The sequence below is a fragment of the Nansenia antarctica genome (assembly GCF_963989245.1).
Source record: "Nansenia antarctica genome assembly, chromosome: 10".
Taxonomy (NCBI): domain Eukaryota; kingdom Metazoa; phylum Chordata; class Actinopteri; order Argentiniformes; family Microstomatidae; genus Nansenia; species Nansenia antarctica.
This window is the reverse complement of record NC_137680.1, coordinates 4,420,857-4,447,690: the sequence shown is the minus strand read 5'-3', so window position 1 is coordinate 4,447,690 and position 26,834 is coordinate 4,420,857. Positions and strand designations below refer to the sequence as shown.

The 26,834-nt window shown below is 43.8% G+C and overlaps 2 protein-coding genes across 4 annotated transcripts; one reads left to right on the top strand and one right to left on the bottom strand.

Moving 5' to 3' along the window:
* Positions 1-1,937: 1,937 nt before the first annotated feature.
* On the bottom strand, positions 1,938-15,400 carry flot1b (flotillin 1b). Its single transcript, XM_080540013.1, has 13 exons — positions 15,306-15,400; positions 12,471-12,532; positions 11,595-11,670; positions 11,219-11,309; positions 10,789-10,932; positions 10,343-10,462; positions 9,877-9,972; positions 9,542-9,694; positions 8,174-8,355; positions 7,801-7,846; positions 5,923-6,060; positions 4,525-4,689; positions 1,938-4,144 (listed from the first exon to the last, which is right to left on the bottom strand). The coding sequence occupies exons 2-13, from the start codon at positions 12,511-12,513 to the stop codon at positions 4,118-4,120; spliced, it is 1,281 nt and encodes a 426-aa protein (XP_080396139.1). The 5' UTR covers positions 12,514-12,532; positions 15,306-15,400; the 3' UTR covers positions 1,938-4,117.
* Positions 15,401-19,336: 3,936 nt separating this feature from the next.
* On the top strand, positions 19,337-25,086 carry tubb5 (tubulin, beta 5; the record flags this gene model as incomplete). Of its 3 annotated transcripts, XM_080541302.1 has the most annotated exons (5): positions 19,337-19,393; positions 22,784-22,892; positions 23,417-23,527; positions 23,907-24,151; positions 24,271-25,086. In XM_080541302.1, the coding sequence occupies 5 exons, from the start codon at positions 19,337-19,339 to the stop codon at positions 25,084-25,086; spliced, it is 1,338 nt and encodes a 445-aa protein (XP_080397428.1). The 3 variants fall into 3 exon arrangements, with proteins under 3 accessions (XP_080397428.1, XP_080397430.1, XP_080397429.1); XM_080541304.1 differs by lacking the exon at positions 22,784-22,892 and having other exon boundaries at positions 19,337-19,373; XM_080541303.1 differs by lacking the exon at positions 23,417-23,527.
* Between the last annotated feature and the right edge of the window lie 1,748 nt (positions 25,087-26,834).

Below are 26,834 nucleotides of genomic sequence, written 5' to 3'. Positions count from 1 at the left end.
CCTTCCACACGAGCTGATCCCCACACATGTGGACTGGACTAGAATGGTCAACGCTCCAGGATGGGGAAGTGTGTGTGTGTGTGTGTGTGTGTGTTTTGTCTGTCAGACTCTGATCCACCCACAGCAGCACAGCAGCCATGTTGTGCCAGACCAGACCAGACCACACACACACACCACACATGGTCCAGGTGCCTCTCAGCCTCTTATTAGAGACAAATTAGACTCTACAGTCAGAGAGAGGAGCTGCCTAGTGTCAAGTGATGATCCTCACCAAAACTGAGAAAGCAGACAGAGGGTCCTCTCACTGCTACTGGCCGAGGAGAATAAAGATGGAGGACCTCACATGGAAATTGTAAAAAAAAAAGTGGCCCACAACCAACTGAGAGACAACGCTGCCTCACCTGCCTGCCACCTATAACTGAGATGATGGGAGATTGTGGAGACCAGACATGCAGAGATCAATGTAAATGTCCACTAACCAGCTGCACTTTAAAACCTCTACCATACCCTGGGCTAGGATTCAATACTGTTCATATAGACATCCCTCATTCACTTCCTCCTCGATGGAACCACTGATCTGACGTGACTGGGTCGTCGAAAGCGAACAAATCACTAGGTCAGTGGTTACTTCAAGGGAGGCAGGGAGAATGAAAAAGGTGCTTTATTTGAAAGCTTTCTAACAGGGTAACAGACAGTCGTATCTCCCCAGTGGCCTTGGAATCCAGCACTCCAAACAGAGCATCACTGACCTCACAGGTGTAAACATTTCTTATCATTTGAACATGCCCATTTGTCGGATTCACCCCTTTATGACAAAGGCGCATGAATCCATGGCATCTCAAACTTAGGGGTCAGATGCCAAAAAGCGGTCAATGTCTTGTGATGTATATCTTTCTTGGTGATTATACCACCTTGTTAAAAACAGTTCGAAATGAGGAAATGCCCGTTTAGGGAACCGTTACATTATTATGAGAAAAGGCAGAGCAGAGCACACATCCAGAACCTTCTAACGGTGTCTGTGCTGGATAATCAGGAGACAACTGATGTACTGACCTAAGGTGGAAATGTTGTTTAAATAGTGACGAACTCTCCTGGAGGGGCTGCATGGAAAGTGCTTTGTCTTTTCTCCTTGTGTGTCAGTAAACCTCTTCATTATCCCCATAGACATATTAAGCTGACCATGGTGGAGTCTATCTGCCGTACTGATGATTGTACAGAACTGTATGTCTGTCTGATTTGATCCAATATTACAGTATCAAGTAATCCTTGTTTGCTGACTGAATGAGTGTGAATGCTTGTGCCATTTGAATACAGTATGTGCTTCTCAATTTGATTATTTTTTTTGATACACTGTACTGTAGGTCAACTAAACCCATATTTTTATAAATATATATATATATATATGTATACTGTATGTACTTAGACACTCCTTGTTGTTAGTGATTTTCGTCCTTTGTCTTAGTAGCTCAACCTAATGATGTGTACATATTTTAAGGACAGAATTTAATTTTGTTCACTAATATATGGAATTTCTTTGTTACATTTGGGGTCTCTTATTTTGTTCCTTTGTAGAAGCTTGCTACCTTGATGCCATTGTAATTCATCGTGTCATCTATTTTTGTAGATGTTTTAATAAATGTAACCTTTTCAAATAAAGCAAGGAAGAACTTTCTACTTTGTACTATTGTATGTAAAACTCCAGTCTTGAATGAATGAATAATTGGTCTTTATTGTCATTGCTACAGTACTATTGTATGTAAAACTCCAGTCTTCCATCAAACTGCTCTAGCACACACACACACACACACACACACACACACACACAGCACAGAATCATACATCTGGACACACAGTAAAGAAACATCAGAGGTCAAAGGGATTGAGTTAGGAAATTAGGAATATTTATTATTGTTTTCATATAATTTGACAATCACATTTATATCCAAATCAATTTCTAATAAACTCAGTGCACTTGCATACATTTACTCTACATGTAAGGCAGGCATAATTTTGGCAAGTTAACAAAGCTTGGACAATTACAGTCACAGTGAGAATTCTTCTTTTCTAAAATACTAGGTTTAAAACATTTACAAACAAAACCCCATGATCATGATTCAGGTGAACAAAAGAGGAAAAGCTTGGCTTTCCATGGGAACTCGTACAGCCAAAGGTACAGGCCTAAGACGTGTCACGACAGGCAGGGAAGTAACACTAACGTCTAACTTGACAAGTTTCAGAGAGTTAGCCTTTAGGTTGATGGGTTAGCCAGGCACTTTTGGGTACGAAAATGCATAAAAAACAGCCGCGGGGAACTTTGGAATATTGTCGTTCAGGAAAATGAAAAGCTCCTGGAATCCTGAGCAGAGGTAATGAATGCACCATGACCACAATAAGTGTTTATGACAACAACAACAACCACAACAACCTACTACAACAGCATTACGAGGGCTGTGATCAGCATGACTTGGACGATCAGGAAAACAAGCTGTCAGTCTATTCTAATGATAGGACACAACTACGGAGGGAAATCAAATCAAATAATACATGACTGAGATATGATTAAAACATTTGGTCCCCAGTCTAAGGGGGCTCCCTGTACACACACCACCAGTACTACACAACCTTTTTGAAAAACATGTCATGCATCACTCACTATTCATATAAATCAAACATTGCCTTAACCTCAAGCAGCAAGTCATTCAAGCATCAAGTTCTGTGTGGCCCATCTGACCTATATAAGAAGAGACACTTCTCACAGAAGCAAACGCTTCACTCTCTTTCATATGACAACACTGTCATTGCTCTCAGCAGGAAAAACCCCAGACGACGACTTCCTTCCTTTCACTTTACAGAACATCCTCAGCAAACATCCTCAGCAGAACGGAAAATTAATCCACAATGATTGTGGATCATAAAGTGGTGCACTGGTGTCTATGGCTTTGCATTTTTGTCATCCTTCAACCACAAGGCACTAGCCATTTAAGAATGATATTGAATCAATGATTTGTGAGACATTATTTGTCATTAATTAGGGTCTAACTGAAAAATCTGATCTCATTCTGTGTTGTCCATAAGCTGGTGGACAAAAGTGCCATGAAGCTGAAAGGTTTACTTACATACGAGAGATTATAACTAGATATAACATCTACAATTATAATTCGTCATAATTCGGCCTACATAAAAGCTAGAATATATATAAAACAAAAATAAGCCCACACTAATAGAAATGTCTCTAAGTACTTCAATGATATCCTTCTATCGCGAAAACAAAGCATCGCAATCCAATTATAACTAGACAGACTATTAACGTCACCACAGCCAGTGTTGAAAACGATCAGTCCGCTGATGGTCATCTAACCAAAGAAAGGATTATCATGGCTTCCTATGAACTATAAAAGGCACCGAGAAGAATATCAGAGTTCCTCCTGAACCACATCCCAGTAAAAACGTCAATAATAGCATCTAAACGTAATACCATGTAACAGGAACTGTTATGACACAGTTTATGGACCCAGAGTAAAGCAGGAGTGATTAAAAAAAAAAAACAACCACACACTAGGTATTGGAAGAGAGAGAGTACAGTAGGAGAGGGTGAACGGGAGGGAGGAGACATACAAGACTACTAACACTACGGAGGCTGCATCTGGCTAGACCAAACTTTACTTGATCTGCACTGACCTTGACCTAGATATGGGGTGCGTTCGTAAATACGCTCCGAGAGCACCGGAGCGCACCCGGGGGGGGGGGGGGGGGTGCTCTCTGACCACTCGCAAATTAACTGATTTCAGTTGAAACGGTAACCAGAGGGCTCTGAAACCAGAGCAAGATTTCCAGAGCGTATTTACAAACGCACCCATGGGGCATGTCAGAGCATCTACCTTTACAATAATCACCAATCCTGTGTTTTCATCAGGGAACGGCGGAACAAGTAGAGGAGCCAACGTTAGGCTATTGTTGGGACAGACCCTAAGAAAGACCACAGTAGAGTATGATCACAGGCATGCACACGGACAGGACTGACTACATTCTGAGGAGTAGTGATAGTGGTTATAGGCACTAGGGGGCGACACGGAGTTCCAGGTCGTTGACGCCTCGCCTGTTTTTCTCTGCTCCCTTCTCAACCCATGCGTGTAGGTCCTGACACCTGTCGAGGGGAGGGACAACAATGTTGGTTTGGTGAGGTTGCATTCTCATTTTATGCACCCAAATTGTGGAATGCACTGCCAGTTTACATTAGGGATGCAACCTCAGCAAATATGTTCAAGTCAAGACTAAAAACCCATCTTTTTAATATTGCCTTTAAATGACTAAATAATTAAATTAAGATTATAAAAACCCATCCTTTTAATATTGCATTTAAATTACAAAATAATTAAATTAAGATGATATAATGATTAAAGCACTTTGAGCTGCAACGTTTTACAAATAAAGTCATTATTATTATTATTATTATTTACAGACAGATAGACAGACACAACAAAAAGAGACAGAAGACACAGAAAAAGACACAGACACCAAACACACCTGTGAGATGCTGATTCCAGTGAGTTTCTCCACGGCGGCAGGTAGCCTGACCATGACGTCCAGCACCTCTCCTGTCAGCTTGGCCGCGCCAATCTCTGACCCGCCGCTGGAGATCATGGTGATCTTCTTGGCCTTGGACAGAGGCCTGCTGATCTCCTCCGCCATCTAGAGGACAGACGGTGTTTTAGGACAGGGTATATACAGGGTATATACAGGGTATATACAAGAAACTTGAGGTTAATTTCAATACCTTTCTAAGACTTTTTAAAGACCTTGTCAATATTTTTCCAGACCTCACCGCCACTTCGAGCTGTAACCGTTTACATCAGTGACACCTTTAACTTAACAGTTTTAGTTTGCAATAGACTAGACCACTATCATACAACAGAATTTCCGGTTCATCTTTGTTTTTTTAATAAAACTAATAAATTCACGAACTTTTACTAAAAGTTTTTAGGACTCAAACTCTTTGGACAGAGTCTAATTCCGAAAAATACCTACAAAATTCAAGACCTCATAAAATCGTGATAAGACTTTTTAATACTTATTAAGGGTCTTGATTTTCCCAAAATGTATTTATCAACTTTTAATACTTTTCAAGACACCGCGGATACCCTGTAGGAGATGGAACACCAAACCACCAAAGAGCGACAGGACTGTAGGCTGACATCTTCTCTTACAGCACAAAGTCTAAATGTATTCATGCATCTAGCGACTGAATACATCAACATGTTCAAGTCTAGCCATCCATATTTTCCCTATATGTAATTTCCCATTCATCCGAGTCTCAGTAGAATTGTGGCTACCGGTACTTATTATTGACTTTGTCATTTGATATTGACATTGTACTTTATTGCATCTTATCACTTATTGCCTATTCTGTAATTCCTTTTTCTTTGTTTGTTATATATATATTTCACTGCACTGTTGAGAGGTAGAGTGTAGTAAGAATGTCATTATACCATTTAGGTTGGGTATTGTAGTGGTTTTATATCATGTTATACTGAGAAATGTAAGTCTCTCTACAGTAGTGGTGAATCTAGCACTCAAGGAAGGCCTATTTCCTTCCTGTAAGGAAGTGTAATCACAGATTTGTATAATATGATTGGTTCCCAAGAATTGTGACCTCATGACCAAGGACAGTTCTATAAATATGAGTCGCACCCATCGTTGGGGGCTTGCTTCTTGCTTTTGGGCTATTGCTTCTTGCTTATTGGTCTGCTCATTTCTCTCTGCGCTCATGTAACTTGGCTTAATAAAAGGCCTCTTTGGAGACAATTGATCTAAGCTCTTTGTGCTTTATAAGTTCTACTAAATCTATTAAGAATCAATTATATCCACGACGGTATCCTGTGCATATGATAAATAAACGTGCGACTGATTTGACTTGAAACTGACCAGTGGCAGTTTCTCCAGCAGCATGTCCACCATGGCGCCCTCCTTGTACTGCTTGAAGGCCTCCGCCTTCTTGGCCATCTGTTCAGCCTCGGCCCTGCCCTTAGCCTCCAAAGCAAAGGCCTCCGCATCCCCCTTCATCTGCACACACACACACACACACACACACACACACACACACACACACACACACACACACACACACACACACACACACACACACACACACATCAGAGTTAGAGGACTAATAGAAAACAGCTTTCTTGATAAGTGTACTGACTGTTAATACATGACTAATGCATCTGTTCTCTCAGATAGGGAGGGGTTGGGGAGGAGCGTATACAGAGAGAGAAAGAGAGAGAGGATTAGAGAGGTTACAGACAGAGAGACAGAGAGAGAGAGAGAGAGAGAGAGAGAGAGAGAGAGAGAGAGAGAGAGAGAGAGAGAGAGAGAGAGAGAGAGAGGCAGGAAATGGAAACAACTGCAGACAAAATCTGGGGTGCAAACACAAATTCCTTTTAATGTAAATCGAGTCTATAACATAACAAAATGCGGAAACAAAGTGAAGGGGTCTAAATACTTTCCGAAGGCACAATATAACAACGTAATCCTGACTACTGCAGCAGCAGAACAGGAGAACACATTAGTCTAATGAACATAGAGAGGCGGGGGGGAGGGGAGGGGGAGGGGGAGGCAGAGACAGAAAGCTAGGGAAGAAGAAGGGTTGTTCTTAGTGGGTGAGTCAGTCTGTCAGGGGAGAAACACAAAGATAACAGAGATAACAGCCAATTCAAAGGGGTTGAGGAGACAGATAACACAAGTGAACGAAGAGGAGAAACAGAGAACCAGTGGTGTAGTCTACGTGATACGCAGGACTACGCCGTACACCCACTAGGAAAGGCCAAGGATTTCCGTATACCAACTTAAAAATGTGTGAGGATATGTAACGGCGAAAATTCACCCCGTCTGTGTTACGAAGCACTTGACTTTTGGACCATTGGGACTGACTATAGCGTCATATACCATCAACGGGGGGAGATGCGACATGAAACATGTCAAAATGCAGCACTATCATGCACAGATCAGCCTTATAACATGTAATGTTAGATATATAGACAGGGAGCGCAGATTTATTTTTATGGCGCCCCCCGAAATGAACGATATGAGGCTGGGAGGGAAAAATCACAGTATACCCACTAGAAAACACCACTGCAGAGAACGGATGAGGGGGAAAAAGCAGTGGAGAGGAGAAATGGCAGCTAGGAAACAGGAGGTGGCGAGAGAGAGAAAGAGAGAGAGAGATAGAGAGACCAACAGAAATGAGTGGAGAAGAGAGAAAAGAAGCAGAGGTCTGACTCTGCCACGGGCCTGAAATCTCAGCCCAGGCCTGGCCCAAGCCCGTGGGATTCAGGCCCAGCCCTACCCGACTAAGCTAAGCATTTACGCCGGCCCTGAAGATTTTAGCTTCTCCATCTTGATTCTTGCTGACAATCTCACTTTTTTTTTTTTTACAGTGGGAACGCTTACGTGTGTCTGCGTCCAAGAGCCCGGCCTGAACCCTATTACATTTACATTTTTGGCATTTAGCAGACGCCTTATTCCAAAGCGACTTACAATCAATACATTTGCATACTAAGCAAGTGAATCATCAATCCACCAGTCGTAGCAGGAAGAGTAATCCAGCTCAGGCCCGGGGCCACTGATAGAAGGAAAAACCTTCTCCTATCACCTTCTTCTAAACTTTTTTTTTTTTTTTAGGGGGAGGCAGAGAACCCTATCTATGCCAAATAACATCGTCCCGAGCCCGGCACCTAATCTGTTCATGGCGTCTGGCGACCGTCGGGCTTGCAAACCTCTAAAAAGAAGCACGGCTCAACTCACTCTGATGGACTCAGCCTCAGCCTCTGCTTCCATGATGAGCTGCGCACTGTGGAAAAGAAAGAGAGAATGAAGGAGGGGAGTATAAGAGAGAGAGAGAGAGAGAGAGAGAGAGAGAGAGACAGAGAGAGAGAGAGAGAGAGAGAGAGAGAGAGAGAGAGAGAGAGAGAGAGAGAGAGAGAGAGAGAGAGAGAGAGAGAGAGAGAGAGAGAGAGAGAGAGAGAGAGAGAGAGATTGGGTTGAGTTGAACAGTTGTGTGGAACACTGAGAATTCCTGTTTTTTTACAATAAAAACAGTTCAGAAGACAGTCCTTGGTACTCCGTATCCAGACTATCAGAACATCTCAGATACAGTTGACAGTACAGATGTCCTCACCGTGTGGCCTCGGCCAGCTTCTCCAGGCGGTATCTCTCGGCCTCGGCGGGCTTCTTGACCTGGGCCTCCAGCTCCTTCTCCTTGCGGGTGATCTCCTGCTCCTGCAGCATGATCTGCTGGGCGCGCTCCACCACCTTCACCTGCATCGTCTCCTCCTCGATACGCTGCTTGGTCTTGGCCACCTGGCAGGGGAGGGAGGGAGGGAGGAAGGGAGGGATTACAGTGGGTGTTGGGTGTCTGGCCACTCCCCTAACCAGTCAGAGTACAAATGATGGGAAACAGGAGGACTGGTAGGGTTGCCAACTTTCTCACTACCAAACACGGGACAAAAGATGGTGTAGTGGTTTTATATCATGTTATACTGAGAAATGTAAGTCTCTCTACAGTAGTGGTGAATCTATCACTCAAGGAAGGCCCATTTCCTTCCTGTAAGGGATGGGCCAAGATCTGTGGCACAGTGAATAATTCTGACTATGGACAGGGCCCATAACTTGTGTAATCACAGATTTGTGTAATATGATTGGTTCCCAAGAATGGTGACCTCATGACCAAGGACAGTTCTATAAATATGAGTCCCACCCATCGTTGGGGGCTGCTTTTTGCTTATTGCTGGCTTCCTGCTTGCTTCTTGCTTATTGGTCTGCTCATTTCTCTCTGCGCTCATGTAACTTGGCTTAATAAAAGGCCTCTTTGGAGACAATTAATCTAAGCTCTTTGTGCTTTGTAAGTTCTACTAAATCTATTAAGAATCAATTATATCCACGACAATGGCATGCTACTGCACGGCGGGGGGGGGGGGCATTGAGGCCTGTGATTGGATGAATATACAGGAAAAGGGAGGACCCCTGTTTTCATCCAGCCCAAAAGACCCAGGGACATCCTGGCTAATACTTGGCATCCCTAAGGACCGACCTTGTTCTGGTCACGGTGTGTTAAACGCGAGCTACTTACACAACAAGAAGGCACTGTGATAAACGTGTGCCTCTATTTTGGTTATCAATGGTAAATGGACTGCACTTATATAGCGCCTTTATCCAAAGCGCTTTACAACGGCCTCTCATTCACACACCAATGGCGGCAAGCTACCATGCAAGGCGCCGGCCCGCTCACTGGGAGCAATTTGGGGTTCAGTGTCTTGCTCAAGGACACTTCGACATGTGGCCAGCCGGGGCTCGAACCGCCGATGCGCCAACCTTGCGATCATTAGACGGCGGCTCTACCTCCTGCGCCACAGCCGCCCCAAAATCAATCTAGCTTGCTTCCCCCTTTGATCATGTGACATTACAAAAAAAGTCATTGGGAATACACCACCACCGCTGTGTCTCAGGGAGACGAGGGCGTGATGTCATGTCATGTGATGTCCAGTACCTGAAGCTGATAGGCCATCTCTGACTCCGCCTTCTTGGTGTTGACCTCGTAGTCATAGGTAGCCTTCTTCAGCTCGTAGTCCCTTTGGGCTTTGGCCATCTCGATCTCGTTCACATACTGGGCCGACACCTTCATCTGCATCGCATGAGCCTCCTACAGGTGCCAGGGGGGGGAGAGGGGGGAACAGAGAGAGGAAGGGAGAGATTTAGAATTGTATAGTATCTCTTTTCATTTTAACATTCCTCTGGTGATTCATCAACATTTCAGTCACGGTTCTGCTGGTTTTGGCAGAGGGCCAAACAGAGAGAGCGTGATAGACAGAGAGAGGCTTTTACCCTGATGACTGCGTCCCGTTTGTACTGAGCCTCTCCGATCCTGGCGTCCTTCTGCACTTGAGCCGTCCTAGCTTTACCCAGGGAGTGGAGATAGTCCTGAGAGAGAGAGAGAGAGAGAGAGAGAGAGAGAGAGAGAGAGAGAGAGAGAGAGGGAGAGAGAGAGAGAGAGACAGAGACAGAGACAGAGACAGAGACAGAGAGAGAGAGAGAGAGAGAGAGACAGAGAGAGAGAGAGAGAGAGAGACAGAGAGAGAGAGAGAGAGAGACACACACACACACACACACACACACACACGGTTTAAATGTACTCTAAATCACACTGAACATACATTAATGCATGGGGAAAGAGGAGAGAGGACAGCACTGCCTGGCCAGAGACAGGGTCAGCGTACCTGGTCACCTGACTGGCCAGAGACAGGGTCAGCGTACCTGGTCATCTGATTGGACAGAGACAGGGTCAGCGTACCTGGTCATCGTGAACGTCCTTGAGCGTGTAGCTGACCACGCCGATGCCCATGTTGACCAGGTCAGACGACGCCACCTTGAACACCTGCTCAGAGAACTTCTTACGGTCCTGGTAGATCTCCTACAGGGGTTAGGGCCACACAGGGAGAAGACAGGAAGCAGAATGCACAACATAACTAACCCAGCTTAATAAGGTAGAAATCAGAAGTGCAGAAGATGATAAATCCCTTGAGTGAGTGTGTATACCATTAAAAAGGACAAAGGCACATGCCGGTGCACGCTGAATATATCATGTTTGTCTTGTCTTGTTGAAGAGGAAAAGGGCATTACAGGTTATGGCTTGTTGGCATTTTGGCAATGCATGCCTTTATGTACGGTTAAAATGACAGGCACCTCTGGGGTGGGTGTGTGTGTGCGTGCGTGCGTGTGCGTTGCGTGCTTACACACCTCCACAGTCAGATGGGCAATGATGGCCCTCTGGTGGCCCTCCAGGGTCTCCAGGGCGATCGTGGCGATCTCGCCCTCCGACTTCCCCATGAACATCTGGCAGGCGGTGGCCAGCATCTCCTTGTTCTGACCCTGGATCTTCACCTACGGGTGGAAGGGGGGGGGGAGGAGAGGAGAGAGGAGGAGAGAGGAGAGGAGAGGAGGAGAGGATAGAGGAGGAGAGAGGAGAGGAGAGGAGGAGAGGATAGAGGAGGAGAGAGGAGAGGAGGAGAGAGGAGAGAGAGGAGAGGAGGAGAGGAGGAGAGGAGGATCAAAGGGGGAGGTTTGAAATGCTACATCACACTCCTTCCTCCAGGCAACAACACTGCATAGGCTGGATTGAAATAATGTGAAATAGTATAGATAGTAAATACGGTTTGGTGCTGCACACCTGTGCTATGCCAGTGACAGAGATGGGCACTCCATGGCGGGTGTACACCTTATCACTCTTCACATTCAGAGTCAGGGTGTTCAGTGTGATCCTGAGATAGGGAGAGGGGGGGAGAAGGAGGAAGAGGTGAGGGGGGAGGGGGAGAGAGAGAGCGAGAGAGACACACACATACACACACACACACACACACACACACACACACAGAGAGAGAGAGAGAGAGAGAGAAAGTAGTTGAGAGGGATAGACAGAAACAGGAGAAAGTGAATCAGGGGGGAGTGCTCACAGGTTTAAGCTTAAAGGGCCATGCAGCCTGATATGTTCTAGTCAAGTGGGTATTGATGAAGAAAGGAGAGTGGGGTAGAGATAGGCCACATACCTCTGGATCTTTTGAACACATGGTATGACAAACACTCGTCCTCCCGCAATCATTAGAGGAGGGGAACGGCCGAAGCCTGGAGGGACAGAGAAGGAACGATGGGGCCCAATCAGAGAAGTCATTCAATATGACTCTGTAGGCCTGTGTGTGTCTGAATGCCAAGAGTTACTTCTACATAGATGAGAGTAACAAGATTATCTCACACACTGCCTCTTAGCAAAGATGTTTACTTTGTATCTAAGAACACCACAATTCAGATAGCATAGCACATTCTAGCTATTGACAGGCAACTATTGTGAGATTAAAATAAGACTGAGACGCACTGGACCCAAATATTCCAGGTTTACTTCATGCACTTTGACTTCACTGAGAGTTGCTCAATGGAATCACATGACCGGTGGAAAGAAAAATCAATCATGAGTCTACATGACGTTTAGACACTTAGAGAGAGACTATTACAGTAACTGTAAACAATAACAATCGCTATAAACTCAACAGCGTCATCATAGAGGTTATAGCATGTTACAGCTCAGATTAAAGTTAATGTGAATCATAACGATATAGAGGAGTTGGATTGGGGGTAAGACTTTTCAACCTGGTGGTTATTGTGGGTTTCTAAACTTCCTGACTGCATTGTTGTGTCAAATTAAGCACAGTGATGATGATATTTCTAGAAAGACTAGGCCTAAACATGGACACATTACTAGGCTAGACTTGAATGATAAATAATAATAATAATAATTCATTAAATGTATATAGCGCTTTTCCGAGGCTCAAAAAAAAGACAGAGGTGCAATCCACTGTAACATCTAGTAAGTTCAGATATAAACAAGTTCAGATATAAACTATCTACATGAGAATGAGAATAAATCTTACCGGACACGACCATGGCTTCATTGGGACCACAAGTGTAGAACATGTTGCTTTTGGCCTAAGAGCTGTAAACAAATATTTCAGTGAGGATCACATTGATGACAATTTGTAAGTTAGTTCAGATATAAACAAGTTGATGAGATGAGAATGAGAATACATGAGAATGAGATCACTGAATATTATTGTAAAAAAAAAGAAAAAGAAAAAGGAATGCAAGTCACAAATGTGTACCTTGATCCATAAAAAAATATCACATAGCACAGGTATAGTTTATCCACAAACTTCCCGATTTGTATTTGTAAAAAAACAAACATCACAATGTGTGAATAAAAACAAAAAGCAGTGACAATCATCTTCCCAAAGTTGTAAATAAAAGCATTGCAGTGTCTATATAAATCATTTCAACACAACACGTTTGAGTTAGAACAGTTGTTGAATCTGATTTGTGGATCACATTACGTATGTGGATTTGTTTACACAACTCTCACATTCCACTTGTACATGCAAAAATGAGTTGTTTGTTTGTGGATAGTTAATTATATCTGTGCTTTTGGGTTTTTCTTTAAGGATCATGGTACACATTTGTGAGTTGTACTCCTTTTATTTCATAACATTGTCAGTAATCTATCTCCATATACTGTGCCCTTGCATAACTAATGAGACAGTGAGTGAACCACTTTTTCTTCTTTGCTCCACGCTCCAAAAGGTTGGCATAGGGGTAGTGGTGGTCTAGTAGTGGATAGTGAGTTGGACTTGAGTTCAAATCCCGCCTGAAACCACACCACCACTACTAGTGTGCCCTAGTAACCCTCAGTTACTCCAGGGGTAAGTCCTATAATTGTAAGTCGCTTTGGATTAAAAGCGTCTGCAAAATGAATTAGCATAAGAGCTCTCATATGCCTCCAGTCATGATGTGACGAACACACCTGACTTACCAGATACACAGTCACGCCCCTTGTCCCATTACTTTTGGGTACACTAAAATAGGGGGACTATGCATAAAAAGTGTATTTTTTTAAAATATATGTATGAACACAAATAGTGTAATTGCTTTAATTAAAATCCAAACTTTTTGAGTTTAGAGTCAAAAGAAGAAATATTCACTGCAGTGTAGTAACTGCTTCTTCAGGACATCTAATGTATACTTGATACTGGTTACAAATAGTATGAGAGCAAGACAAGATATTCCATCTTAAGTTTAAACATAGTATTGTTGAGATCTTGATCTAAAATTGGAAATGTGTTTAAATATAGGCTTCATCATGAAGTAGGTCTCAACTCAATTTGGCACTTGTGTGTCTGACAGTTGTCTGTTTGTTACTGACACAATTTAACAGATGTTTATGCCAATCACCCAAAACCAACCGTCCAACAGCCCAGTCCTACTATTTTTGCTGAAGCACACTTGTAGTGAGAGACCCATACCCATACCCTTTCCTTCCCACAAACAAACACAGTTCGTGAGCTTAGAATGATAATCTCCGTTTAGGGTCGTTCAGAGATATTGAGCGTCAAAGTTTTTACATTCCATTATGTTCTGTGAGATGGAACCTTTGTATTTTATGAATTACTAACTCAAAAATGTCAACATTTTAAAAAATAACACCACACAGGCATTAATAAACACCTAATGGATCAGATTATGTAAAAAACTCAATTTTGACCAAACATAGAGATAGAACCTTATAATTCTAACGCCACAAGTTGCTTCTACTGTTGCTTTGACCATTTCCTCTTCAGAAAGACACATTGCACCACTTTCACATGCCAGTGAGACCCGAGAGTGTAGCGGTTAGTTTCCAGTTGGGCACTTGAGAATAAGGGCAACAACAATCAGCTATTGAAAATGTGACTGTCATCAATGGATGTAGTGTAGTAGTCAGAGACAGAACTTCTGAGTGCAACATGAAAGGTCAACATGCCAAGATCAATGCCAAAACATTGGAAAACAGATGGCCAGTCCCCTGACACTATTGCAAAACATTTGATAAATCAGTACTTTTAACTATCAGTAATATCTAACTTCCAATTTGATGGCAGCTACTAGATTGTAATCAAGTGCAATACTGAAACACAACTGTGAACATTTCAAACCTGCAAACTGCGACACTTGAATGTGCAATAACACTATGTGCAATATGACAACCCTCGGGTACATAAGGTTCAGAGATAGGAAATGTTAGAATAGGTATAGCATAGCATAGAGTACAGCACAGTGTTTTATTTGTATAGTATAGTAGTGGATAGTGTACATAGCCTTTATTTATGTAAACCAGCTCTTTTCCCTTCTTGTTTTTAGTATTTTTTTCCTAGCACCAGGGGAGCCCCCCATCACAAATTTCGTTGTATGGTACCTGTACTGTATTAATGACAATAAAGACCATTCATTCATAACAAGCCCCTAAATCAGGAGCATGGATGCAGACCCCTGCTGCCTAGCGGAAGGTAACACAACTGTCATCTTTCTTCTTGCGCTAAACCCCGCCCCACTTAATTACTTTAGCTAAGCTAACCACGACCCTTGCCAAGTACTCCCAAAATATGAATGGTTAAAGGGCTGTGAGTTGGTAGTTTAGACGAGAAGCTAGACGAAATGTGCAATCATCTCCTATCCCGTTTAATATATATAAAGTCGTTTTTCTATCATATCTCTGGCTCGATTTGTATACCCACGTAATGGCTTAGCTAAATAATTAGCATGCTAGCTAACTGGGGTATTTCGAAACAGCACAACACACTTTCCATGGAAAAATCCCATGTTTACATTAGCTAGCTATATGTCGCAAGAGAAAACATTACATTGACACATGCATTCTCCTCTTATTTCTGTCATCTTACCAGGTCTCTTTAGTCCTGAATACGGTAACGTGTTGTTGACTCCCGAGGGTTTATAACGTTCTCCGGTTTACGGGACGTCTGAAGCTCGAGCCTTGTTACGGGAATGGCAAAAATGTCAACTTGAATGGATAGAATACATCTGACCACGCCCATACGGGACACCATCTCTGGCTGTATGGCGCCCTCAAGTGGTTAAACATAAACATTGCAGTGTTCTACTGTGATTTATTTTTTTATTTTTTTTGTATATTAATGCATTTCTTTTCTATGTAGCAAGAGAGCCAGAATCAGAATCAGAATCAGAATCAGAAGACTTTATTGCCATGACATGTTAGGAATTTGGTTTGGGACAGTGGAGCACGGTTTACAGCAGGACAGGTGCAAGACAGGACAAGACAGTGCAAACCAACATCATAGTGCAAGAGTCATAATTAATATAAATATAAAGTGCAGAGATCAAGTGTTCAACACCACTGGAAAACCACGGCTTTTTCACTAGTTGCCATGTCCTTATCAGAGGATGCCTTTGCATTCTTTCTGGCCTCTCTGATACTTAAATAAAAGGGGTTGGACGTGTGACGTACGGGCACAGTCCTGTGTGTGTGTGTGTGTGTGTGTGTGTGTGTGTGTGTGTGTGTGTGTGTGTGTGTGTGTGTGTGCGTGCGTGTGTGCGCGTGCGTGCGTGCGTGTGTGTATGTGTGTGTGTATGTGTGTGTGCGCGCGTGCGCGCGTGTATGTGTGTGTGTGTGTGTATGTATGTGTGTGTGTGTGTGTGTGCGCGTGTTTCAAGTTTTATTGTTAAGTCACATTACACTAGTGTAAGAGAGTAAAATTCTTAGGCTTCGGTTCCTGACATTGCAGCACAAGACAATAAGGCAATAAAAAAAAAAAGACAATAGTACAGGACATAAGTGACAAATAAGACAGGATACAATTAGCAGTACAAATAGTAAATAAAATAGATAGTTCAAGTAGTAAAGTGACTGTGAGCTTAAGGTTCAGGTAGTCCGTATACACGGGGTGTGCTTGGGGATGATAGTCAGTACTAAACCTATATATATATATATATATATATAGTATATACACGTGTATCGTGTATGATAGATGTAGTGCGTGTACAGTAGGCTTGTTTATGAGCCTGATCGCCTGGGGGAAGTAGCTGTTGGTTAGTCTGGGGGAAGTAGCTGTTGGTTAGTCTGGGGGAAGTAGCTGTTGGTTAGTCTGGGGGAGGTAGCTGTTGGTTAGTCTGGGGGAAGTAGCTGTTGGTTAGTCTGGGGGAGGTAGCTGTTGGTTAGTCTGGGGGAAGTAGCTGTTGGTTAGTCTGGGGGAGGTAGCTGTTGGTTAGTCTGGGGGAGGTAGCTGTTGGTTAGTCTGGGGGAAGTAGCTGTTGGTTAGTCTGGGGGAAGTAGCTGTTGGTTAGTCTGGGGGAAGTAGCTGTTGGTTAGTCTGGGGGAAGTAGCTGTTGGTTAGCCTCTGAGTTTTGGCCCTGAGGCTCCGGAAGACGCTTTGTCTCTTGGACGGCATCGGTGCAAATAGACTGTGGTTGGGGGGGATGGGATCTTTGATGGGATCTTTGATGACACACCGTTTGTTGTATATGGTGGATGGAGGGAAGCTCACATCCACTGATGCGCTCGGCTGCCCGCACCACCCTCTGTAGCACTTTGCGGTTGAGTTGAGGGCAGTGCAGTCGCCGTGCCAGGCAGTGATGCACCCAGTCAGAATGTCCTCAGTTGTGCCTCTGTAGAAGGGCCGCAGGGTCTTGGACCCCATGTCAAACTTCTTCAGCCTCCTGAGGTGTAAGAGGCGCTGCTGTGCCCGTTGATGGTGATGGGGTCCTGTTCCTAATCTTTCTTCCTGAAGTCCAAATGGACTAAATGGTAAATGGACTGACTTATATAGCGCCTTTATCCAAAGCGCTTTACAACGGCCTCTCATTCACCCATTCACACACACATTCACACACCAATGGCGGCAAGCTACCATGCAAGGCGCCGGCCCGCTCACTGGGAGCAATTTGGGGTTAAGTGTCTTGCCCAAGGACACTTCGACATGTGGCCAGCCGGGGCTCGAACCGCTGATCTGCCAACCTTGTGATCATTAGACGGCGACTCTACCTCCTGCTCTACCTCCTGCGCCCAAGTCCACCACCAGCTCCTTGGTCTTGTCAGTGTTGAGAGAGAGAGGTCGTTCTCCTGGCTGTACTGAGCCAGGCGGTCAACCTCTCTCCTGTGTGGGCCGTCTCATCGCCGTCGGTGATCGGCGACCAATCACTGTTGTGTCGTCAGTGAATTTAATCACTGAGTTAGAGCTGTGCGTGGCCACGCAGTCGTGGGTGTACAGGGAGTAGAGGAGGGGACTCAGGACACAGCCTTGGGGGGGAGACAGTTGCATAGGCCGGGGTTAAGGCCTTAGGTCTCTGAGCTTGATGTCAAGCCTGGAAAGGACAATGGTGTTGAATGCTGAACTGTAGGAACAGCATCCTCACATAGGAGTTCCCTGTTGTCCAGGCGGGTGAGGGCGGAGTGGAGTGCAGTGGCAATGGTGTCGTCAGTGGATCTGTTTTGCCGAAATTGGTGAGGTTCCAGGATGGTTGGTGGTAGTGTGCTGCAGATCTCTGCCTTGACATGCTACTCAAAGCATTTGCTCACGATTGGGAGTGCAACAGAGTGCCAGTCATTTAGGCATGATCTGGGCCCTGGACATGTCTGGACGGATTGATGGCAGCTGCTGGATTGAAAATCAGGTGTAGTGCTGAGGCACAAATGTGTACATTTCAAGCCTGCAAACTGCGACACTTTAAATGAATGTGCAATAACACTATGTGCAATATGACAACCCTAGGGTACATAAGGTTGCAGAGAATATATTAGGACATGTTAGAATAGGTATAGCATAGCATAGAGTACAGCACAGTGTTTTATCTGTACAGTATAGTATAGTGGATAGTGTACATAGCCTTTATTTATGTAAACCAGCTCCTTTCCCTTCTTGTTTTTCTTTAGTTTTTTTTTCTTTTCCTAGCACCAGGGGAGCCACCCCTCCCAAATGTCGTTGTTTGGTACCTGTACTATATCAATGACAATAAAGACCATTCATTCATTCATTCATTCATTCATGATATACCTTGTTCTTTTTCGGCACAGGAACAATGATGGATGACTTGTAGCAGGAGGGGACTACACCTGTGGAGAGGGAGGAATCATGAACACACCAGCCAGCTGCATCACGCACACTTTGATCACTCAGCCGATGTGTCAGCGGATGTGTGTGTGTGTGTGTGTGTGTGTGTGTGTGTGTTTTTGTGTGTGTGTGTGTGTGTGTGTGTGTGTGTGTGTGTGTGTGTGTGTTGTTGCCTGGAATAATCTAATTCATAGACTCATTAAGTGCCTATTCATTGATATTTTGAAAAAGTGGTACAACATTTGAGATGCCAATTTCGGGATCTTTTTGCCTATGGTCTGTCTTTACTCACAGACAGTCAATTCTGGACTGATCCCTCTGCCTCACTCAAGACCCTGTCCTCCTGGCCGCTGAGTCACATCATCAAATCAAAATCAAATGTATTTGTATAGTACAAGACAATCTCAAAATGCTTTATAACAAGACAAATCGTGAGTTTAGAATTATAAGGTTCTATCTCCGTTTAGGGTAGTTCAGAGATATTGAGCGTCAAAGTTTTTACATTCCATTATGTTTTGTGAGATGGAACCTTTGTATTTTATGAATTACTAACTCAAAAATGTCAACATTTTAAAAATAACACCACACAGGCATTAATGAACACATAATGGATCAGATTATGTAAAAAACTCAATTTTGACAAAAATGGAGATAGAACCTTATAATTCTAACGTCACGGGGGGCTGGAGTTCGCCACGCCCAGACCACTCACTATCCCAGCCTCGTGTTGGACCGGCCCAGAGGTATAAATATAAATCCATTGTCCCATCAGCTTCGTGGTGGTTGCGTCTTCGTAGTGCTGGAGAGGTCCGTTATCTTTAGTGTCTCAAAACGTTGATCATTCAGAAATGAGGGAAATCGTCCACATCCAGGCCGGCCAGTGCGGTAACCAAATTGGTGCCAAGGTAAGTATGATTTATCTAAATGATTCTAAACTAAATCATCTCTGGTCCTCTGTGTGGCAACGCTTCTAAAGGTTGGAGGTTCGATTACCTCTCTGGGACCATATATACTGAAACATGTATGCAGTCACTGCAATGTGACAAAGTCGTTTTGGATAAAAGCGTCAGCTAAATGGTGTGACTAAATATAGTGACTGCATATTTTTTTAAATATTTTATACATAAACTTCCCGCGACTGGATCTCAATGGTCTGTTCATCAAATCGTGAACTTAGAATGATAAGGTTATATCTCCGTTTAGAATGATAAGGTTCTATCTCCGTTTAGAATTATAAGGTTCTATCTCCGTTTAGAATGATAAGGTTCTATCTCCGTTTAGAATGATAAGGTTCTATCTCCGTTTAGGGCAGTTCAGAGATATTGAGCGATTAAGTTTTTACATTCCATTCTGTTTTGTGAGATGGAACCTTTGTATTTTATGAATTACTAACTCAAACATTTCAACATTTAAAAAATAACACCACACAGGCATTAATAAACACCTAATGGATCAGATTATGTAAAAAAACTCAATTTGGACAAAAATGGAGATAGAACCTTATAATTCTAACGTCACGCAATGCTATTTTCGCCCCTCTGACTTGCATAAACGTGATAGACTTGCGTTCAAGGCAATGACATGAAACAAAATGTATTGATAGACTATTAATATTTTATTTTTATTTAAATGAGGTCTGTAAAGACAGACCATTATTGATTCAATGTATTCCTACGGGCGGATACAGATGTCGAGTGAGCAGGAGAGCAGGGTGGAGGATGGAGCGTGGGAAAAAGAAGAAAAAAAAACAGGAGAATAATATTGTAATATAATATATAATAATAATATTGTAATATAATATATAATAATAATATTGTATTTTGGAAAGGAATATCATTTGTTGGAGCTTTTCTATCAGTGAGAAAAAAAAAGTTGACATTGCTTTGTCCTCAAGTTAAGTAAATCACATGTTCTTTGTTAGGGAGTGACCGATTAGATGTGTGCAAAGATATCTCATCTAAAAGATAAGCATCAGATATACAGTAGTGATGAATATTGAAAAATGAAATATATCCACTGGTTCCCTTTGTATATGGACCCACAGTATACTTGACAGTCATTCATTATCGACATCACATTTACAACTTATCATCTACAATAGACCTCATATGGTCCAGTCAGACCAATCAAATACTATATCAAGGGTTCTACAATGGTAATCAAAGATCATGTAGTAATTATAGAACCATATGAGCAAGGCCTCTCATCTGACATAAAGAATATCTCATTATAAACATGATGGCGTACTGTACTGCATACTGTACTGCATACGGCATGCTTACTGCTGATGTTGATTTTAATGTTCATTGAAACAGTGCCTGCCTCTTTCTACTCAATTTCTTTCCTCTCCAAAAACCAAATTAGGGATGGGGGAGTGGGGGAGGGACAGAGGAAACAGCTGATGCACAGAGAGTGAAGTCACTGGGTTTTAGGCTGATTTAATACCCCTCTACATCAGAGAGGGAGAGAAAGAAAGACTTTCATGGAAAAATATTTTACCTTTGGGCTATAGCTCAAATTTCTTGGGAAATTTTCCCTTGGCAATTCGAAAGCATGTTGAAACCACTAAGTTTCATAGAGAGAAATAGTTTATTTTCCCAAAGGACATCTGTAGAAGATGTCCAGAAGATGGCTTCATTATGGAACACAGCATAACCTCGCCTACATTCAGGACAAAGCCTTTCTATAAACTATAACGTATCGTTTGATTATCGCATTCACCTCATCCATGAGTTTTCTTCTTCTTTTTTTCTTCTTTTTCTTTCTTAGTATGGTGTTAAAACAACATTTTTAGTGACCTAACAGTGTGAACTCGTGACGTTAGAATTATAAGGTTCTATCTCCATTTTTTTCAAAATTGAGTTTTTTTGCATAATCTGATCCATTAGGTGTTCATTAATGCCTGTGTAATAAAATACAAAGGTTCCATCTCACAAAACATAATGGAATGTAAAAACTTTGACGCTCAATGTCTCTGAACTACCGTAAACGGAGATAGAACCTTATCATTCTAAGATAGAACCTTATCATTCTAAGATAGAACCTTATCATTCTAAGCTCACGAACTCCCTTTAGACTACTCCCCTCAGAGGTCTCATTCGGTTGGATGGCCACCCGACCCGGTCTGATTGACAGGGCTACTGAAGGGTGTAGTTGTGTTGTAGTGAATTATGGTCAGTGACAGGGGTGTGGCACATCCCTCCAGCTCATTGTCCCCATTCTTTCAATGCAATTATTTTCAGTCCTCCCTGATAACGACTATCCATTTACGGCCCTCGTCCTCCTTCTCCCTGTCTCTTTCAGTCACTCTCTGTCAGTCGTCACCCTCTCTAAACCCTCTCGTCATCTTCATGTAGTTATCTCTCCCTCAGATTAAGGTCATTCAGGCATTTTACTTACATGTTCGTGAGCTTAGAATTAGGTTCTATCTCCGTTTAGGGCAGTTCAGAGATATTGAGCATCAAAGTTTTTACATTCCATTATGTTTTGTGAGATGGAACCTTTGTCTTTTATTAATTTCTAACTAAAACATTTCAACATTTAAAAAAAATAACACCACACAGGCATTAATAAACACCTAATGGATCAGATTATGTAAAACACTCAATTTTGACCAAAAATTGAGATAGAACCTTATAATTCTAACGTCACTTGTTGTTGTTTTTTAATCAAAACAGCATCTACATTGACTCCATAACAGTTGAGTAGGAGCAGATCTCACTCACGCTGAACTGAAACACAGGCTTATCTAGATTACTCCAAATCCTCCCTTAATTCTGCTCTTCACAGAACATCAGTAGAGACACTACTACCACAAACACATGTCTGAAACAGATGCTCAGAAACTTACACACACATGCTCTCTAACACCTAAACCTAAGCATAGTTCTCAAGCGGACATTAGTACAGATCTCGAGACAATCAGTTCTCAGTGTAATGTGACTGGCCAGTGCATGGAGTTCATTTTCTGGGTTGCCTGGGGGAATGATCTGTGGGTCCTTTGTGCCCCCCCCCCCCGCCTTGCAGTACCAAATGCCTCATCTGTCTGAATAATGCTGTTCTTCTCAGCCAACTACTCAGTGTAGGTATATGTAATTACAGCTGTATTTAGTTATGGTGGAGTAGTGGGAGATGATTTAGCAAGATCTAGAATCGGCAGCCATTTTCATCATTTTCCAAAACAAGAGAGACTTTGGTTCTGGCCATACTCATGTCCTAGCTTGCTGTATTCCCCTTTGCAGTATTTTACTCAGACACAAACCAGTCATGTGATTCCCTCCATTTTGTGTCTATAGTTCTGGGAGGTGATCAGTGATGAACATGGAATCGACCCCACAGGCACCTACCACGGAGACAGTGACCTGCAGCTGGACAGAATCAGTGTCTACTACAATGAGGCTACAGGTACCATATCTTTTATCTCAATACTTGTTTTTTTAAAAGGGAAATGAGGATTGTGTTTGATTTTCTCTGAAATCCAAAGGGTTTGTTGTGTAAACCTAATACTATAAAAACATAAATACTATACTATAAACTAACATATTATATATATACAGTATATACTGTGTTATGTTTTTTTTACATTCTACAATCTAGCTCAGGCCAGGGGCCATTGGCAGTCTCAGTGATTTAAAAAAAATTCTATATAGACACTGGAGAACAGAGAGACAGTACAAGGGGGGCAGTAGAAGTCATAGGGGACACAGTAAAGGGGAAAAGCGAGTGTCTCAGGAGACGCAGAGCTGGGGGGTAGTGGATGTCTCAGGAGGAGCAGTTTTTAAAAGGAGTACCGGTACTGCGTTTTTGTGAAACAGACCATGGTCTTTTTTCTTTCTCTCCCTCTCTCTCTCTCTCTCTCTCTCTCTCTCTCTCTCTCTCTCTCTCTCTCTCTCTCTCTCTCTCTCTCTCTCTCTCTCTCACCCATGGAGGTGGTAAATATGTGCCCAGAGCCGTCTTGGTGGACCTAGAGCCTGGCACCATGGACTCTGTCAGGTCTGGACCCTTTGGACAGATCTTCAGACCTGACAACTTTGTGTTCGGTGGGTGGGCAAAAAAGATGACCTCTTCACCATGAATACTATATGCATACATTTATGTACATGTATCTCTGACTATATACAATATTATCATAACTATCAAGCTATTGGTGGGGCCTTATGGCTCCACCCTGTGTGTGCACAAATCTGTGATACCACAAGTTATGGGCCCTGTCCATAGTCTGAATTATTCACTGCGCCACAGATCTTGGCCCATCCCTTACAGGAAGGAAATGGGCCTTCCTTAAGTGCTAGCTTCGCCACTACTGTAGAGACTTACATTTCTCAGTATAACATGATATAAAACCACTACACTATCAAGGTTTCAATTGAATACATTTTCCTATATTCTCATCCCTCGGTTCCCTCCTCCCTTCCTCAGGCCAGAGTGGTGCAGGTAACAACTGGGCGAAGGGCCACTACACAGAGGGAGCTGAGCTGGTGGACTCGGTTCTGGACGTGGTCCGTAAAGAGGCTGAGAACTGCGACTGTCTGCAGGGCTTCCAGCTCACCCACTCCCTGGGCGGTGGCACCGGCTCAGGCATGGGCACCCTGCTCATCAGCAAGATCCGTGAAGAGTACCCTGACCGCATCATGAACACGTTCAGCGTGGTGCCCTCACCTAAGGTAAACAGCACTTGTAATTCAGCTAGCTTGCTGCCATTCTTACGACGTTTTTCTAGAATAGATTTTTTAATTTTATTTATGAATAAATATTCTCTCTTTGTCTGTCTCCCTCTCTCCAGGTGTCAGACACAGTGGTGGAGCCCTACAACGCCACCCTCTCCGTTCACCAGCTGGTGGAGAACACGGACGAGACCTACTGCATCGACAACGAGGCTCTCTACGACATCTGCTTCCGCACGCTCAAGCTCACCACGCCCACCTACGGAGACCTCAACCACCTGGTGTCCGCGACCATGAGCGGAGTCACCACCTGCCTCCGTTTCCCCGGCCAGCTCAACGCCGACCTCCGCAAACTGGCCGTCAACATGGTGCCCTTCCCCCGTCTGCACTTCTTCATGCCGGGCTTCGCCCCCCTGACCAGCAGGGGGAGCCAGCAGTACCGCGCCCTCACGGTCCCCGAGCTCACCCAGCAGGTGTTTGACGCCAAGAACATGATGGCGGCCTGCGACCCCCGCCACGGCCGCTACCTCACGGTGGCCGCGGTGTTCCGCGGACGCATGTCCATGAAGGAGGTGGACGAGCAGATGCTCCACATCCAGAACAAGTACAGCAGCTATTTCGTCGAATGGATCCCCAATAACGTCAAGACCGCCGTGTGTGACATTCCTCCCCGCGGCCTCAAGATGGCCGTCACTTTCATCGGCAACAGCACGGCCATCCAGGAGCTGTTCAAACGCATCTCCGAGCAGTTCACCGCCATGTTCCGTCGTAAGGCCTTCTTGCACTGGTACACGGGCGAGGGCATGGACGAGATGGAGTTCACCGAGGCGGAGAGCAACATGAACGACCTGGTGTCGGAGTACCAGCAGTACCAGGACGCCACCGCGGAGGAGGAGGGGGAGTTCGAGGAAGAGGCCGAAGAAGAAGATGCTTGAAGACCAGGAGGAGATGAGAAGACAGCATCTCTTAGATCCTGGAAAAAGGTCAAAGGTCAAAATGAAGCAGAATCCACTTGGAAAAATGTTGAAAACATTGAAAAGGGGTTAAAAAAACAAACAGTGTTGAGAAGTTTTTCAATTTTATAAAAAGCATTAGAGTACAGTAGATCGCCCTGTTGCTGTGACAGTAAATAAATCAATTTGACAAATGGAAGAAATACATCTTTGTGTTTGTCCTAATTTCTTCACAAACAAATAAAGAATACAACTTCACAACATCCCAAAACAAATGTCTGTCAATTCAACACAGTCAACCCTACTAACCAAAGCAGACATACTGTTTGACCTATTTCCTGAGGGCCATCACAGTCTGAGAGTACTTACACTACTAGGCTATATATAGAATAGATTGTATAACTGCAAAATAAATACGAGTTGTAAAGAGGGCCTTTCACTGAAATGTTTCACTCAAGAAATTTGACAGCTTATATACTGAGTGTGCAGCCCAAAGTGCATTTATAATTCAAAGCAGGGCAGTAGCAGGCAGATATTTTAAAAGTTATCATGCCATGCACATTGTGAAAGCTATGACACAGCGATGAGTGGGGATTTTCAAAGGTTATGTGAGGGCATTGAGTCATGTAAGGTTAGACTCACTTGGAAGGCAACCAGAGGGGAGAGGAGAGGAGAGGAGAGGAGAGGAGGGGAGGGGAGAGGAGAGGAGAGGAGAGGAGGGGAGAGGAAAGGAGAGGAGAGGAGAGGAAAGGAGAGGAGAGGAGAGGAAAGGAGAGGAGAGGAGAGGAGGGGAGGGGAGAGGAGAGGAGAGGAGAGGAAAGGAGAGGAGAGGAGAGGAAAGGAGAGGAAAGGAGAGGAGAGGAGAGGAAAGGAGAGGAAAGGAGAGGAGAGGAGAGGAGGGGAGAGGAGAGGAGGGGAGAGGAGAGGAAAGGAGAGGAGAGGAGAGGAGAGGAGGGGAGGGGAGGGGAGAGGAGAGGAGAGGAGGGGAGAGGAGAGGAGAGGAGAGGAGAGGAGAGGAGAGAGAGAGGAGAGGAGGGTAGGAGAGGAGAGGAGGGGAGAGGAGAGGAGAGGAAAGGAGAGGAGAGGAGAGGAGAGGAGAGGAGGGGAGAGGAGAGGAGAGGAAAGGAGAGGAGAGGAGAGGAGAGGAGGGGAGAGGAGAGGAAAGGAGAGGAGAGGAGAGGAGAGGAGAGGAGAGGAGAGGAGAGGAGAGGAGAGGAGAGGAGGGGAGAGGAAAGGAGAGGAGAGGAAAGGAGAGGAGAGGAGAGGAGAGGAGGGGAGGGGAGAGGAGAGGAGAGGAGAGGAGAGGAGAGGAGAGGAGAGGAGAGGAGAGGAGAGGAGAGGAGAGGAGGGGAGGGGAGGGGAGAGGAGAGGGGGGAATATTGATGCACACCATAGTTGCAGTGCAGGTGTCAGGAAGAGAGGGAAAGGTAAGTCATATTGAATCTGTAAAACATCTACATTGTGCGAACTTGCAACGATCACTGATAGTAGTTTGTTCATACACAGTAAATGCATACAGCATAAAAACGTACAGGCCATCTACAACAATCGAGTAACATCTGGATTAGATTTGGTTTGACTGTTAGCCAAGAGACTTGGGAAATACGGAATGTGAAATACAGTATATGAGGTTTCATGAACAAACATGAATAGTCCACTACATTAGTTCTCATCTCAGGCAGGACATCTATACAATACAAAATGTAAGAACCTTTTAGTATGGAAAGTTT